The sequence below is a fragment of the Panthera leo genome, chromosome B2, assembly GCF_018350215.1.
Source record: "Panthera leo isolate Ple1 chromosome B2, P.leo_Ple1_pat1.1, whole genome shotgun sequence".
NCBI classification, from domain to species: Eukaryota; Metazoa; Chordata; class Mammalia; order Carnivora; family Felidae; genus Panthera; species Panthera leo.
Genome location: NC_056683.1, coordinates 22,227,159 through 22,244,966, shown reverse-complemented (window position 1 = coordinate 22,244,966; position 17,808 = coordinate 22,227,159). Strand labels below are relative to the sequence as shown.

The 17,808-nt window shown below is 39.1% G+C and overlaps 1 protein-coding gene across 2 annotated transcripts in view; it reads right to left on the bottom strand.

The window, feature by feature from the left end:
• F13A1 (coagulation factor XIII A chain) overlaps positions 1 to 17,808 on the bottom strand; it is a 165,090-nt gene that overhangs the window by 54,383 nt on the left and 92,899 nt on the right. For both annotated transcript variants that reach the window (XM_042937988.1, XM_042937989.1), the window contains exons 7-8: positions 17,176 to 17,350; positions 13,795 to 13,933 (exon numbers count right to left, since the gene is read on the bottom strand). In XM_042937988.1, the coding sequence (XP_042793922.1) occupies positions 13,795 to 13,933; positions 17,176 to 17,350 (314 nt within the window). The remainder of the gene's footprint in view (positions 1 to 13,794; positions 13,934 to 17,175; positions 17,351 to 17,808) is intronic.

Genomic DNA, 17,808 nt, shown 5'->3' with positions numbered 1-17,808 from the left:
TGAGGTGCATTTATAGAAGAGGTGATGCTCAGAATAATTAATAACTGCTCAGAAACAGACATGAATCAACTGGAAGCTGCAACCAATCAGAAAGGACACTCAGCCTAAATACTGTATGTTCCTAGCAGTATGTATAGGATAAATGCCAGCTCAGATGTATTCAATTGGGTATACTGTACCATAGTACCTAAGAAGTTTGTTTCCATTTATGAAGTTTTCTGGGAGTGTGTCTTTCCTTAGTCCTTAGCCTTTCCACTCCCTTCTTAAGCTTCCAGGTACTGGTTTCTTGCATGTTTATTGAGAGCATTTTATAGCAGCTTTATTAATAATAATTTTTTTAAAATTTGGGGGATGATCACATAGATTTCTTTTTTTCTCTTCTTTTGATAGTTTCCCCTCTTTTTTTTAGTGTTTATTTATTTTTGACAGAGAGAGAGACACAGAGCACGAGTGGGGGAGGGGCAGAGAGAGAGAGGGAGATAACAGAATCTGAAGCAGGTTCTGGGCTCTGAGCTGTCAGCACAGAGCCCGAAGTGGGGCTTGAGCTCAATAACCACAAGATCGTGATCTGAGCCAAAGTCGGGCACTTAACCAACTGAGCCTCCTGGGCACCTCTCTCTTTTTTTAAAAAAGTTATTTATTTATTTATTTATTTATTTATTTATTTATTTATTTAAAGCACACAAACATAGGAGTGGTAGAGACAGAGGGAAAGAGAGGATCCCAAGCAGGCTTCACTGCCAGAGCAGAGCCCAATGAGGGGCTTGAACTCTCAAAATGCAAGATCATGACCTGAGCTGATGCTCAAATGACTGAGTAACCCAGGTGCCCTGATACCTTCCCCTGTTTTGATTATCTGTTTTACTTTTCTCATTGTGGCCCCAGAAAAAGGGTAAGATAGAGAATAAAACTAAATTTGGCAAAAACAAAGCAAAAACAAAACAAACAACTCTTAAAATGCTCAGGAAGTAGATGTCATCTGTCCATATGACCCGCATTTGCCATTACTTCTTAGCAGAAGGCTCTCTGTAACTCTTCTGGGTTCCCTGTGCTGGATTCAATTTGAACATAAGGCCCTGTCCACCTTTACTACTCTCTCTGGCATAGAAAATTAGGAATTGATATCCCATCTGAAAATGAAGAAAAAATTGGATTTTGAGAAGATTTGTTTTGGATAACTCTAATGTATAAAAAATGCCTATAATAAATCCTGCCTAAGTTTATCCATAATCATTGAAGGGATTTAAAAAAAATACAGCCAACAGTCTCAATAGGTACCACAATTATCATTTTGCATTATAAAGCTCTTTATGAATATAAAATTCTAAGGTTGATAGCTCTTATTTATACAAGGTTTTCTAGAGGTCTTATTAATCATCAAAAGAAATTAATACATTCAGTATAGACTTTGTGGTGTATATTTTATTAGCTTCTTTTTTTAATGTTTATTGTTTACAGACAGAGAGAGACAGAGCATGAGCTGGGCAGGGGTAGAGAGAGAGGGAGAGACAGAATCAGAAGCAGGCTCCAGGCTCTGAACTGTCAGCACAGAGCCCGATGTGGGGCTCAAACTCACAAACCATGAGATCATAACCTGAACTGAAGTCTGACACTTAACCAACTGAGCCACCCAGAGGCCCCTATATTTTATTAGCTTTTAATTATGTAAAAACTGGTAAATATTGAATGGTATGTATGATGACTCTCTTAGGCAGAATTTATGAGTAACCAAAACATGATATTTTTCTTATTAATGAAAATATCTTAGTGCTTTCTATGTGATTTATCAGATGGCTCTCACTTTCTCTTGAATTTTAATTTTCTGAGATGTATTTGTAGTAGCCTTTGATTTTTTTAACTTCTCAAACTCCCTCCTTGCTTTCTCTCAAGTGGATGTTGAGTATATTGGGGACTTCAGGTCCTCTTTGAAGATATTCTCTTATAGGACTATCATAGGAAAGGGAAGTCTACGGAAATGATTTTCAACCTTCAAAAAACAATGCCCCTTCCTAGTTTTAAAGCAAATATTTTATAACATTCCTTTATTATGCTGAAATTAAGACCATAGATAGCTTTTTACACACAATTTCTAAAAGAGCAATATAATGCCCTATAATGTACAAAATAAATAGAGAAATAAAAGGGTATACATAAAATAACACGTCTTTCAACAGGTATGTGTCAGGAAGATGATACTAGATACTAAAATATTCCTACAAAATGTAAAACTGTGAAGGAGTGTGGTAGACTCCTAATTTGAAATCACTTGTGTAGTGGTTAAAAATGTGCTCTAAGGAAACATTTCTAAAATGGTAGAGTAAGGACTTCCAAGAAAGTGCTCCTTCACAAAAACAATGAGAATACTAACAAACATGATGAAAGCCAACTTTTCCAGAACTCTGTGAATGAACTGAAGACTTACAACAATCTGAAGACTTAGTCAACAAAAACAAATGGATCTCATTAAGAATAGTAAGTTTTGTAGCATTTGAATTTGCCTTATTCCCACTCCCCCTCTCCATAGCTCCATGGTAGTCATGAAAGTCAGCAGCTTCACAAATATGGTAGCTATAAAAACTTCCAGCCTAGCAACCAATGAAGGGGAGAAAATGGGTTTGTAACTCCCTAAAAGCGCCATCTCCAAAGAATTGTCACTAACTTGTTTGGCAGTTTTCTGAAAATCTCCATTCCCAGGACTTCTTTTTATTTGATTTGATTCAGACTTCACTCTGTGCAAATTACATTATCCAAAGGATGTTTTTCACAAATAATTAGAAGCAACTGTTTAAAATCATGGTTGCATAAAGGGGTGACACCAATTGGTGATAATAAAAGGCTGGCTCTCTAATAAACTTAAAAGGAAACCCTAAGGACTGAAATGTTCACAGGGGGCTTTGAACAACTTTGACATACTCTTGAGTCTAGGTGGCCACACACATATGCAGGGCTGTGAGCATTCCCAAGAAAGCCCTAAGAGGGTTCTAAATTCTCATTTCTAGCTGATCTCGAGGTACTGTGCAAGCAGGAAGTAAAGGCGCCAGCAGAATTATAAATTTGCTGATGGAGTGTTGAAGACCTTCTTCCAACAAACAGAGAGCTCCTTAGTAAGACTGAGGCCTTGTTAGTTCAAGGTATTTAAATAAATTTTTGTCCAACTGTTAACTGACCATTAAGCTAACCCAGCAGAGACATCTGTGGCCACACATGATAAAGAATGGACACTTGACAGAATTAGTCTGGGAAAGTCATCAAACAAACAAACAGCAGCAGCAGCAACAACAACAACAACAACACAAACATCAACAACAGACTCTGGGGAGCAGGAAATCTGATTTACAGAGTTGTCACATTATGTTATTTAAAATGTCTAGTATTGTTGGGGCACCTGTTGGGTGGCTCAGTCGGTTAAACATCTGACTTGGGCTCAGGTCATGATTGCATAGTCCATGAGTTCAAGCCCCGCATCGGGCTCTGTGCTGATAGCTCGGAGCCTGGAGCCTGCTTCAGATTCTGCATCTCTCTCTCTCTCTGACCCTCCCCTGTTCATGCTCTGTCTCTCTCTGTGTCAAAAATAAATAAACATTAAAAAAATGTCTAGTACTGTTTAAAAATGGAAGACATGCAAAGAAACAGAAAAGTATGGTCCATATACAGAAAAACAAACAAACAAAAACAATCAAGAGAAACTGTCACTGGGGCGTCTGGGTATCAGTTGAGTGTCTGACTTGGGCTCAGGTCATGATCTCACTGCTTGTGAATTAGAGTTCCGTGCCAGACTCTGTGCTGGCAGCTCAGGGCCTGGAGCCTGTTTTGGACCCTGTATCTCCATCTCTCTGCCACTCCCCCACTTATGCACACTCTCTCTCTCTCAAAAAGAAATAAACATTTAAAAAAATTAAAAATGAAGAGAAACTATCACCAAGGAAGCCAAGACATTGGGTTTACCAGACAAAAAGTTTAAGGTATAACAAACATGTTCAAATAACTAAAGAAAACCATGTGAATGATGTCTGATCAAATAGAGGATATCAATGAAAAAGATAACAATTATGAAAAGGAATCAAACAGAAATTCTGGAGCTGAAATATATAATAACTAGAACGAAAAATTCAAAAATTCACTAGTGGGTCTCCAAAGCAGATCTGAGTAGACACAAAGAAGAAAGAGTAAGTGAACTTGAAGATAAGTCAGTTGAAACGACTAGTCTGAATAACAGAAGAAAAACTATGAAGAAAAATGAACAAAGCCCCAGAGACATGTGGGATACCAGCAGGTGTACAAACATACTCATAGTGAAGGTCCCTGAAGAAAAGGAAAGAGAGAAAAGAGCAGAAAGAATATTGAAAAAAATAACAGCTAAAACTTTCCAGATTTGATGAGACATTAATGTATATATCTGAGAAGTCAAAAAATCTCAAATAGGACAAACTCAAAGCTATATATATATATATATATATATGTATATATATATATGTGTGTGTGTGTGTGTGTGTGTATACATACATTTATAGATATATATATACACACACACACGCGCGCGCGCCTAAATACCTCAGAGTCAAACTGAAGAATGATGAAAATAAAGAGAAAATCTTGAACACAGTATGAGAAAAGTGATTCATTATATATAAGAGATCACTAATAGGATGAAAACTGACTACTCATCAGAAACCATGGAAGCTAGAAGCCAGTGGGATGATATGTTCAAACTGCTGAAAGAAAAAGTTAAATAAGAACTGTATATCTAAGAAAAGTATCCTTCAAAAAAGAAGGCAAGAAGGCAAAGGTAACTACATAGAGAAATAAACAAAACAGTATAAATGTATATTTGCTTTTAATTCTTCTTTCTGATTTTATTTATTTATTTATTTATCTATCTATGAGAGGGAGACAGAGAGTGAGTGGGGGAGGGGCAAAGAGAGAGGGAGACACAGAATCCGAATCGGGCTCCAGGCTGTGAGCTATCAGCACAGAGCCCAACATAAGGCTCGAACCCATGAACTGTGAGATCATGACCTGAGTTGAAGTCAGACACTTAGCTGACTGAGCCACCCAGGCACCCCAGATTTTAAAGACAGCTTCATAAAGCAGTAATTGAAAATTGTGTTGGTGGGCTTATAATGTAGAAAGATGTAATCTGTATTACAATAATAGAACAAAGGCAGGAGGAGTAGAACAGAGTTTTTGAATGCTATTGAAATTAATTGGTATTAGTATGAACCAGGTTGTTTCAATTTATTGTTTTAAATTGTAATCCCCAGGGAAACTACTAAGGAAAAAAGTGAAATATATATAGTCAAAAGAAACAGAAAAAGAATTAAAATACTATACCACAAAATATTTTTTTACACAAAGTAAGAAAGTAATGGAGAAATAGGGGAAGAAAAAGACATAATGCATATGGAAAGGTTATAGTAAAATGCAGATATATATCAGTACTTACATTAAACACTTGTAGACTAAACACTAAAGTCAAAAGGCAGAGACTGGCAAGATGGATAACAAAACTGCATGTTTTATCCAAGAGATACACTTTATATTCAAAGATGCAAATAGGTTGAAAGTAAAAAGATGGAAAAACAGGCTGTGAAAATAGACTCAAAAGATAACTGGAGCAGCTATATTTATGTCAGACAAAATAGACTTTATGACAAATATTGTTACTAGAGACAAAGGAGGAAATTTTATAATGACAAAAAGGTAATGCTATTAGGAAAACATAATAATCATTAACATACCCATATCTAAAAGCAGAAGGGAAAAATAGACAATTTAACAACCAGAGGTGAAGAGTAGGGGGGAGGCAAAAGGGGTAAAGTGGGTCAAAAGATACAACTTCCAGTTATTTGAACGTTGGTAGTTGAGACCTTAAATGTCTTCATTATACACACACACACACACACACACACACAAATTTTGTAACTATGTAATTTATGGTGATCATTTTGCAATATACACAAATATTAATCATTATGTTGTACACCCAAAACCAATGTCACTTGTACCTTAATAAAGACAAGCAAGCAAACAAAAAAAAAAAAACAACTTAACAAATAAAAGTTGGATACTTCAATACTGCACTTTCAATAATGGACACAACAAGCAGGTAGAAGATTAACAAGCAAATAGAAGACTAGAACAACACAATAAGCCAACCAGACCTAATGGATGTCTACAAAATGTCCTACCCAACAGCAACAAAATACACATCTCTCAAATGGGAATGAAACATTCTTTGGAATAAACCATATGTTAGGCCATAAAGCATATCTTAATATTTGATCCATTGACATTTAATCCAATTACTGATAAGTAGGACTGACATCTGCCATTTTACTGGTTCCTTGCTATATGTATTATGTTCTTTTTCTTCTTTATTCCTCATTCCTTCTTTACTTTGTGTAAAAAGATATTTTCTAGTATGCCATTTTAGTTCTTTCTCTGTTTCTTTCACTATATATTTTTTTCAGTTTTTCCTTAGTAGTTTCCCTGGGATTATAATTAACATTCTAACTGAAAACTCTAGTTCAGATTAATACCAACCTATTTTTAATAACATACAAAAACTTTGTTCCATTCCCTTTGTCCTTTGTGCTATTATTATAATTTAGATTATATCTTTCTATATTGTAAGCCCAATATAAAATCTTGTAATTTTAAAATTACTGTTATGTTAATTATATTTCAGTAAAAGTATTATTTAAAAAGTGAGCTCTAGAGTCAACCCCTTTGGGTTTGTAATTCAGGCTCTGCCACTTATTGGCTGCTGACTATGTTTAGGTTACTGTGCCTCAGTTTCTTCATCTATAAATGGAGACAATAATAGCAAGTACCCTAACAGGTTGTTAAAAAGATCAAACAAGTTATTATGTGTCACCCAGTTAGATCAGAACCTGGCACAATGAAAGCACTCCATAAGCATGAGCTATTTTGATTCTTTGGAGGTGGCAAATAACTTTTCCCATCCTTTCTTCAAGGCTCTGGTATAGATTCAGAGTGCATATTCTTAGTTCTCTAGTGACAGAACTCATGATCTTGCTCTAGAGGAGTCCCTCAAAGACAATTTGGCTGATGGTAACATTAAAAAGATAATCTTTTTGAAAAGAATGTCTTTCTTAGATGTTTGGAATTGGTAGCCTGGATGTATCACAGGTTAGTTTTACAAACATCTGTAAGCAGTTTGGTCTATATTCAGAAAATTTTCTCTACTTTTTTTCATCTGGAATTAGTTTTTGTATAATCCTTTTTTGCACATACAGTAATTAAAGCTTAGTATTATACAAGAATCTGAAAGTCCAACTAGCTGGAACACACTGAGTCTCTAAAGCAATGTACAAGATAGATCAATCTAAACTTCAAAAACACACCTACAATATGCAAACCAGTATGCCCAGTGCAGAGACTGCAATGAGAATTAGGATCAGTATTATATCCTGTGCTGGCCTCCAGGTGTGAAGGCTGCTTAATTTCTGCTCTAAAACTTGTTTCCAAAGAGCTTTATTGATAGAGTCAATACTTCCCATTGCAGCAGAGAGTTTTGCATTTAGAGTGAAAAAAAATAAAACAATAACAACTGTACTCTTTCCAACAAGTGTTGAAGGAAGTTGGAATTTTTGTAAAAGAACGAGATTCACTGATGCCAAAAACTACAAAATTTTTCTGTGGTGTCTGTTTGATTTTTTTTTTTCCTTCCTTGAGAGCTGATGGGAAGTCAATTTGCAAAGCAGCACCTAGTGAGTGGATCACAGCTGGCCCTGTGCAGATGAACAGGTCTTCACAGAGAGCAAGTGGTAGAGAACTATGCTCTACCGTTGTAGAAGCATATGGTACTTCTACTTTCTAGAACTTTCTGGAATTATGAGAGGAAAGCCCTTGCTGGAAGAACAGTGAAATTTATTAAAACTTTTTTTTTAGGGGGAAGCTAGAAATGTCCCTAGAGATAATTAAGACCAAACTCATACATTTACATATGAGAACATTACAGCCCAGAGAAATCAAGCAACTTGCCCAAAGTGACCCAGCTAATTAGTGGCAGAGCTAATTGTATTACCTTAAACCATGGAGAGAAGAGAGGGAGGGAAAAAAATTACAAGAATAGTCTGACTTGATATACTGTTTTTCCATGATGCCTTGGGGAAAAACAAAATAAAATTGTTATTACTTTCCACTTGGATCACTGACTAATGCTTAGATTGTTGCAACTTTGAGCAGAAACGGATAAATACAAATGTGCTTGTTCACAATTATTTTCAAAAACTAAGTTGAAAACGCCAGTTTAATCAAACCTCCTGAATTTCAAATGAAAAGGCAATAAAGGAAGTAAAGACTTGCTGATTGTTTTAGTGTTCACCATTTTCCCAATTATCTTTAATATCATATAAAATGTTTAAAACTCCGAGTTAGGATGTTTTCTACATCTGCCAATTGGCCAATCAGCTGGACCTCGAGAAGCAGACGGGTCAGCTATGGATCTTGGCGTACACGCATGTGCTCAGCCCCCTTCTCTTCACATCCTGAGGGCATGGATAGCACGAGCTTCCGCCCACCTCTCTTGAAGCTCCATTGTCAGGAGTTGAACAACTTCCCTGGGAATGTGAGCAGGATGGAAAGGGACATGGGGAGGAGTGGCTTAGAAACTGAACAAAAAGAAGTCATGGGATCTAGAGAGCTGTTGTCTTCCAGAGGGAATTTGGGACACTGTTGGCTGTTGGACCTCTAAAACTAAGAGAGTGAGGAGTGGGTTTGTCCTTAAAGGAGGCAGGGATTAGACACTTAGAGGGTAGAGAAGCAGAAAAGGTGGAACAAGGATCCAACTTCTCACTGAATGCACAGCCTGGGGGTATCAGCTCCTTCAGGAAGGCAGGCAAAGAGCCAGGTGTTCTTGATGGCATAGAGGAAAGGAGTGGCAAGGGGCTGGAAGGTGAGTTAGAGCAAGTTTGGATATTCAACGACTGTGGTCATACGAACACAGGCTAACTCTGCATAAGCTTTCATTCCTTCCTGCCTGGTTCTTGAAGCAGATTGATCTCTGGTTGTCTCATCTCGGCGCTTTAGACTTTTACAGGAATATCCTTGAGTTTCATCTGTGGGCCAAGGTCATTTCCCTGACATTCTATCTGTGAACAGCACAGCCAGATGATTACAGGGAGATAATGACTTTGAGCCCATGGCCACTTCCCAGGTGAACAGCCTTTGCCTTTGCTCCCCTGGGCTTAGAATGGAAGCCCCTTTCCCTCATCTCTATGCTGTCTGGTGTTATATTTTATAGAGTTCTATACATGGTTGTCTCATCCACGAACATTGAATCAAGCTCCTCAAGGGTAGTGGCTGACTAATTTCTCTCTGAATCCTTAGCATCTGGTATTTGGACATATTAGTGCACAATAGTGTTTGTTAAATGAATTAAATGACACTTATTCAGTTAAATGAGCATTAAAAATGTTTTCCAACCAATTCTATTTATTAAGTCCTTGCTCTGTGCCCTGCACCCTGTTACATGCTGGCAAAACAAATGAAAATAAATTAGATCAGACACTGCTCCCCCTGTGGGGGCTGCAGTCTGGTGGGGGCCAGCCATGAGGTGGGCATAGTTCTTTCACCCAGAATCATCAAATCTGACTACATCCTCTCCAGCAAAAAGGACACAGGATAAACGCTTTCATTTACAAGGAGAAGAGCTGTTCACGGAAATACCTTCATGACACTAATAAGTGCCACCATCCCTTTCTTTGAAAATTGTTTCCATTTCCACTGTGATAGTCATATAATGAGGTGATCAGACTGAGCTCTTTCAAGGTGAGGCCAAACCGTCACCTTACCCCTGCCCATCAGAGTGAGCTGTGTTCTCCCTCCTCAACGAGCCCTCATATCCCTATTCACTGTTTGCACTGCAGCTAAACATCGCACAAGCATCTTCATTAAACTGTCCGCAGTGATTCATAGATGCCTTCCTCCAGAGGTTACACATAATTCAAAACCCATTGGCACACAGGGGACAGGAGGCTTAAATTGTTCCTTCCAGGATATGTTACCTTGCGTTGGCCCTCTCAGAATTTCATCTGCTACTGTGAGGTCCAATTATTTTGTCCAGCTGTGCCCTTCCAAGGAGCCTTGGCCCCTCCCTCTCCTGAATTGCTAAGAAGGGGACTCTTCCCTCTGTGGGCATCAGCGGTGTGTCCGCTCTGTGCAAAACGGCTCCCTGTGAGGCGAGGCACTTTCGAGGAACGTCTACCATTCAGGGATCTGAGGTGGCAAACCAGGAAGCAGGAAAATAAGCAGTCAGCCCTCCACAGTCTGTGGAGCTAGAGGGAGAAGAGTCAAAGCATGGGCTGAAACCCCACACTTCAGCCACCTTGGTCTTGGGGAGTGCTGAGGATAATATGCCCTTGAAAGCATTCTTGCACTCTCCCTCTGAACCCTTCACACTGGCTTACTTCTCTGGGCACGCTGGGCTTGGCTGAGTCACAAGGAAGGGGACACCCTGGGCCACTGGGGCCCACTGGACAAATTAATTCACCACAAACAGTGTACCACCAAGACACCTCAGTGTTGAAGAGATGATGGAGGCACAAGACAGAGATACCAAGAAGTCATTCTCATGGCTGCCTTTAGAAAGAGAGGAGGGGGCAGGGCAAGGAGGGCAGGAATCACACACAAATCAGGAGGTAGATGGGTCAAGTTTGTCTGACTGGAGGCTGAGGAGGGTAGTGGGTCCAGGACCTTGTGGGGACGGCACTTACTCCTGAGATCCCTGCTAGGAGATTCATTAGGCTGTGTGTTGTCAGCTATGCTGTACTGGCTTCTGAATGGTCAGCTGATGACCACCAAATCCTCCCTGCCCTCACCTCAGCCTCTGTCAGCCTTCTGCCCCCCGCCAAACTATAGCTCAGGCAGCCCCTGCTTCTTACCAGTGGCCATTACTAATCTAAGGAGCAGGCACTGAGGAGCACTGAGAAGTCTGGGCCTAGCACTACAGTAAGTACTTTACCTATATTACCTCATTGAATTGTCACAGCTACCCCTTCAGGAAATGGTTATCCTCATTCTGATGAAGAAACTGAAGCCTCAGAGAGGTGAAGTCATTTTCTCAAGGTCACACAGCAAGTAACTGTCTAAGCGAGAGCTTGCTGTGGGGGTGTGTGGAGGTGGGGACCATGTATTGATTGATGTGTCCAGGGAAAGTCCCTACCAGCTTTTTCAATCAAAGAGGGTCTCAGAAATACTTTTGGTTTTATGGAACATCTATAGTTGGTAGGATCCACTAGTGTTTGCACTGGGAGGGTTGGGGTAGACACAGATTTCTGCTTTTGTTTTAAAAATATTCCAAAGTGAAAGAAATAGCTCAGTCATCTTAGGACATGGGACACACCCCTCTTTTTCAGACTGCTTCAATGTGCTTAGGTTGATGGCAACATACCGCCTCCAAGAAATTCCAGCTGTGTGACTAATAATGAAGGCAATAATAACAGCTAACACTCATTAGGCACCTGTTATGCTTGGCTCTGTGCTGAATGAAATAGGAAATTTGCTTTAGAGGAGGAAAGAGGCACAGAGAGGTTATGCCTTGCCCAAGGTCACACAGCTGGTCAATGGCAGAGCCAAGCTTTGGACTCAGACCTTACTGAGCCTTTAATCTTTGTGCTCCGTGGTCCGTTGTGTCCCAGGTTGGGTTAGTGAGACGTTAGTCACCATATATTGAAAACCCACCATGCACCAAGCATGGGGTGGGAAGAGGAGCCTAGGGCAGTGGTCCGGTGGTGGAGGATGGGCAAGGGTCTCCAATCAGGAATCATAGTCCCAGGGTGATGGGACTTTTGTGGAAGGCAATGAGGGAGCAAAGGGCAACAGGGACAGGGAAAGGAATTCAAGTAGAAAGCCGAAAGAGGAAAGGGTTACCAAGAACAAAATCTATCAGCTTCACAATTTTGTATCAATTTTGTTTAGGGCTACATGGGGTTATTTGCTAGGATGCCCACTGAGATTTATGATGGGGACATTTAGACCAAGGAACACGGAGGAATCATTTCCAGCCACAGTTGGCTACGAGGTCATTAAGTGTGTGTGTGTGTGAGTGTGTGTGTGTGTGTGTGTGTATTTAAGGAAAAGGTGTGCAGTACAGAATACCAAATAATTCTCATTTTGCCATTTTCAACTGTGACAACAGGCTTTTGGGGCAGCTATTTTGGTCTGTTTTTGTCATTCCATATACATTCAGGGCTGCTATACTGTAATTCCAAGGGCTTAAATGATGCTTTAAATTGCTGTTCAATTTATAGAGGTGAGGTTTTGTCTTGCCTGTCCTCTCTTGCTTACCATTGCTCAGATCATTCCCTTCAAATGAACTGCACTTTTTTTTATTCATAGTAGCACTCTGCTACTAGTTCGGCGATTTCCTCCTTGCAACATCCTCAAATGAGCGTTTACCAGCACTGGCAAGTTAACGCTGCTCCTACAACTGGGATTCATTCCTGTAACACGGGGGAGTTAAGGCGCTTCTAACTTTTAATTTCTCTTAAAATGAGCTTGTAACTTCCTCCTATCCCCAATCGGATGCTTTTACAACTGACAGTGTTTTAGCTTTATTACTTATAAAGAACAACCATAGGAGACACATTTTTGGCTTGGAAATTCCAACTAGTTCAATGCCTGGCAGTTTTCCCCCATGCAGACCTCCATAAATATCTTTTACATTTGGATTTCTCCCCTCCTTTTAGAATATTGTTTTGGACTGAGTAGGTCCTGTGGACTAAGGAAATTTCTTTGGGATCTTAAACTCCCCATAGTCAGCTTGTGATGAAGTTGTTCAGGGCAGCGAAAGAACTATGTGGTTGGTATTAGTAACAATTTCAACTTTACTCCCATTTCTATTTCTTTTTTTAAAATAATCTTTAAACGTTTTTTAAATGTTTATTTTTGAGAGAGAGAGAGAGAGCGCAAGGAGGGGAGGGTCAGAGAGAAAGGGAGGCACAGAATCCAAAGCAGGCTCCAGGCTCTGAGCTGTCAGCACAGAGCCCGATGCAGGGCTTGAACTCATGAACCATGAGATCATGACCTGAGCCGAAGTCAGACGGTTGACCAACTGAGGCACCCAGGCGCCCCAGACTCCCATTTCTATTTCTGATTGAAAGATGAAATCACAAATCAAGAAGAACCACGTCTTTACATTCCAAGAGCAATCCCATATTGCAAAGGCAAAAAAAAAAAATGTGGTTAAGGGTCAGGTGTATTTGCATTTTATTCTCGGCTTGTCAAGTATTTGACCTTGAGCAAATTACTTTAACCTTTCTGGGCCTCAGTTTCCTCATCTCTAAATGGCGATATAATAAGAACCCACATGATAAAGCTGTTCAAAGAATAAGATACGATCGACTACACACAGATACTGGTACATAGTAGGTGCCTAATAATTGTTAGATATATTACTCTTAGAGTATTGAGAAAGAGAATGCTGGGTTCCCATATGTCTGCCATTCACCATAATATTCTTATACTAAAGTAGAGAGCAGCAACTGTGGGCTCTGGCCTAAAGGCATAGCTAAAACTATGGGCTTTTTCAGTGGTTGCTGTCATAATGCAATGATCGATCTTTATTACTAGAAACGCAAACTGCCTGTTCAGTAACATTTCTCATTCATTAGCTGAAAACAATCTCTGCCAATCAGACATTTCTGACTATGGTATTGAACAATCCTTAAAATAGAATGGGAAGAAACATTAGGCCTAGCCTGTCTTGTGGTAAATGTGTAATATCACTTTAATATGATATCAGCAAATGCCTTTGTAAATCAAACTCACCACACCGAATCCTTGGTGAGTTTGGAGTTCACGTTCCCATCTTCTTCCAGGAAGATGTCCATTTGCAAATTGGCATCATTATCATGGGCTGAGAAATAGTTGGTAACAACTCTCGCTGGTATCCCAAGGCATCGCAAAACTGGAAGCAAGGACAGACCACAATGAAACCCATCACCAAAATTTAATAAATACATAGTGAACAATCCCTTCTCATAAGGGACTTCCTTCTTTGCACTTGTTATCCTCAAATGTTCCATACTGAAGAAGGGGGACTACTGTCAAGCTTTGGGACTATGGAGAGAAATCTTGCTGTGTGATCATTCAGAATAAGTGGAATAAAAGGAATAAAATCCCAATAACAGGGTTACAATTGTTTAGTTGCTAATCATACAGTCATTAAAGTAATATTATTTTAGTTCATCTAATGGGACTATGTTGCTGAAAATAATCTAAAAAAAAACTCAGCTAATAGGAAGCTATGAAAGAGGGCCTCAGTGGTGTTAGCTCTCCTGGTTGGAATTTGCTCTTGTGACACTTGATAGAGGGCGACACTACAGATTCATTTTAATTGCTAGATAATAAATTACTTGGATGCATCTCTTGCCATATGTACCTATTGATTAAACTCAATCCAAATGCCCTCCCTGGCTCCCAGGATGCCAGACATCAGGGCTCATTGAAAATAATTCAGCTGACAATTTTAAGATTAATGACTTGGCTTGCCTTTTTTCCCCCTCAGAATAGTTTAGCATTTTTAACCAAAGACTATCCACCTCCTTCAATAGAACAACCTTGGAAGTCCAAACTTAAGTCTGGTAGCGTTCAAGTGTCCTCATTAATGGAGTTAATCTTAATACCCTAAACAAAAATGATGGCACTTACCACCCGCTTCCTGCTTCTGTCTTCCTCTATTGATTCACAGACCCTATTCAAGGCACAGTTTTACCAGTAATATGATTGGCACCCTAGTTCTATTTCAGGCTGACCACTAATTCCCAAAATGAGGCTTATTCCGGAGTCTGCCAAACTCATAATGTTAAGGACAGGTGAAGCCTGATACTGGGGCACCAGCAGCGCCTTCCTCCCAACTTCCCTCTTGGGGTTTATTCTTACTGTGACTTCTTCACATTGTGCTTCTGCCTTAACTTACCACCAAAGCCTGTTTTCAGGAATAAACCTGATGACTCTTTCATACAAAAAGCATAAATGTGGGAATGCAAGCTGGTGCAGCCATTCTGGAAAACAGTATGGAGTTTCCTCAAAAAACTAAAAATAGAACTACCCTATGACACAGCAAATGCACTACTAGGCATTTATCCATGGGATACAGGTGTGCTGTTTCGAAGGGACACATGCACCCCAATGTTTACAGCAGCACTATCAACAATAGCCAAAGTATGGAAAGAGCCCAAATGTCCATCGATGGATGAATGGATAAAGAAGATGTGGTATATATATATACAATGGAGCATTACTTGGCAATCAAAAAGAATGAAATCTTGCCATTTGCAACTATGTGGATGGAACTGGAGGGTATTATGCTAAGTGAAATTAGTCAGTCAGAGAAAGACAAAAATCATATGACTTCACTCATATGAGGACTTTAAGAGAAAAAAAACATAGGGGAAGGGAAACAAAAATAATATAAAAACAGGGATGGGGAAAAAACAGAAGAGACTCGTAAATATGGAGAACAAACTGAGGGTTACTTGAGGGGTTGTGGGAGGGGGGATGGGCTAAATGGGTAAGGGGCACTAAAGAATCTACTCTTGAAATCATTGTTGCACTATATGCTAATTTGGATGTAAATTTTAAAAAATAAAAAATAAAAAAATAATTATTTTTGAAGATGTGAATGTTTAGCATTGTTAAGCAATAAAGTAACAAATATACAAATTATAAATAAAAAAAGCATAAATGGATGGAAGGTGTTCACTATTTTATCTGGTTCTAAGCTGGAAGGAATTACATTGGGATAGTGAAATTGTAGACAGCAGGAAGACACAAGGGAGAGAGGGTCCTTTCTGTGTTCCTGGAGGAATTTCCTATGAGAAGCTTCTCCCATAGGGTACCCTCCACATGGTCTGGGCTTGGGAACGGTGAGGGAGGGGGCTACCTCTAATTGTTATTCCATCATGAAGTTTAACTTCTGCTAGAACATCAGAGACCAGCACTTTTACAAAACTGATACACTGGCCTTTATTTCTTTATTTCTTCTAAATATATTACTTTAGCCCTTGGATATATGCAAATGACTAAGAAAATAGTCTTACCTAGTTGAATCCCATAGAAAACCAAAACACACAACACAAGACTCACAATTTCTTTCCACTTGGCTATCACTGACTAATCTTGGACTATTACAACTTTGAGCTAAAACTGTGAGGCTCCATGATCATTTATAAAAAATGGACTCATCCTGGCTTCCAGCCACCAGTCCCTCCTTGATTTTTCTGATTAAAAGAAAAAATGCTAACTAGGTAAAAAACATTTTTTATTAACGAGCAAGCAGAAATGACACTCCAACTTGAGCTTAATGTTTTCTCCAAGGCTGTAGAAATGGCAAGTGAATGGAAATCATTACCAATGATGAAGACATACTGAGATAAATGTATTTTTAAAAATATTCACTGAATTAACAATAATGTTGTCCAGATCTAGACAAGCAAATGCCATTTCAAAAAATGATGCATGAGGCTAAGGAGAATAATTCTGTTCTCATATGTTTTCCCCTATAGATTAGATGTTGGGTGGATTAAAAACTAAAAGGGAAACTAGGGAGTAAAGATTGTTCATTAAGTTCTGATATCTAATTGCTCAGGGGCATTGAGATTTGCATGTAAAAATGGAGATGAGACCACCTGTCACAATCCCTACTACAGTTATGGTAAAAATTAAGTGCATATATTTATAAAACTTCTCAGTGATAAACAATAGGAGAGTAATAAGCATATTTATAACATTTTCAATAACAAATAAACAGTATATATCTTTTATTATTTATCACTTAAAATTTTGTTAATTTAGTCTTTTTAAAATGCGGGGGGTGGGTGGTTACTGAAAAGAAAATGGCATATCTTTTCCCTCACAAAATTTCTTTGCCCCTGGGCCTCTTCCTCCCATTTCTCTTGGTGTTGAGTGATGGATTATGTAGGAAATAGTCCATCATCCTTTCTATAAAGATTCTGCAGTCAAAGAGAAACTATGAGCATATTTGGCCCAGTACAATTTAATTATGCATTGACTACATCCCAGAATAGCCATCCATAAATTCTAGAGAGCTAACAGGGGTTGCTAGATCTCTTTGCCAGTTTATAGATAAAATGTCTTCAAGTAAAATTCCCTTTACATTAAAAAAATGTTACTCAATTGGATACTTACATGTGTTAAAGACACCAGCAAAAACCCAGCACTGACCATACCGGACTGGATTCTTAGTACTCTGGTATTCCAACAGAATGTCAACGCTTCCGGTCCAGGCTGATGGGGGGACACCATAGGCATAGATGTTGTCCCAGGATCCAACAAGGACACCTTCATCATCTTTGGCATTAACCTAAATGAGACCATGAGTGGTAAGAAGGAAGAAGGAACATTTAGAAGAGTTCTCTCTAGTCTCTGACATCAAGCAAGCTAAGGCATCCAGTGCCTTCCAAATGTCCTTCATGATAAAAACAATTCCACTACTGTTCCATTCACTGTTGTGTCATCAGGGAAAGTGACACAATAACTGTGCAAGAGAAAACCAAATAGCCAAGGCTGCCTCTCAAATAACATATTATCGAAGTTAAGGTGGTATTGAATAGCAGCTAGGAAGAGTTGTAATGTCTTCACCACATGCTTAGGAAAAGATATGCCTAGGACACAGTCTGGTTGGAGTAGTGAGGAAGAGAGGAAGAGCACCCACAAAAGAAGACAGCTCAAATAGGGATCAAAGAGGGACCTTGACTTTGTGGAAGGAGAATTCGAAACTGACACATGACAAAAGACAGATAGGGAGAGTGGGGGCCTAAA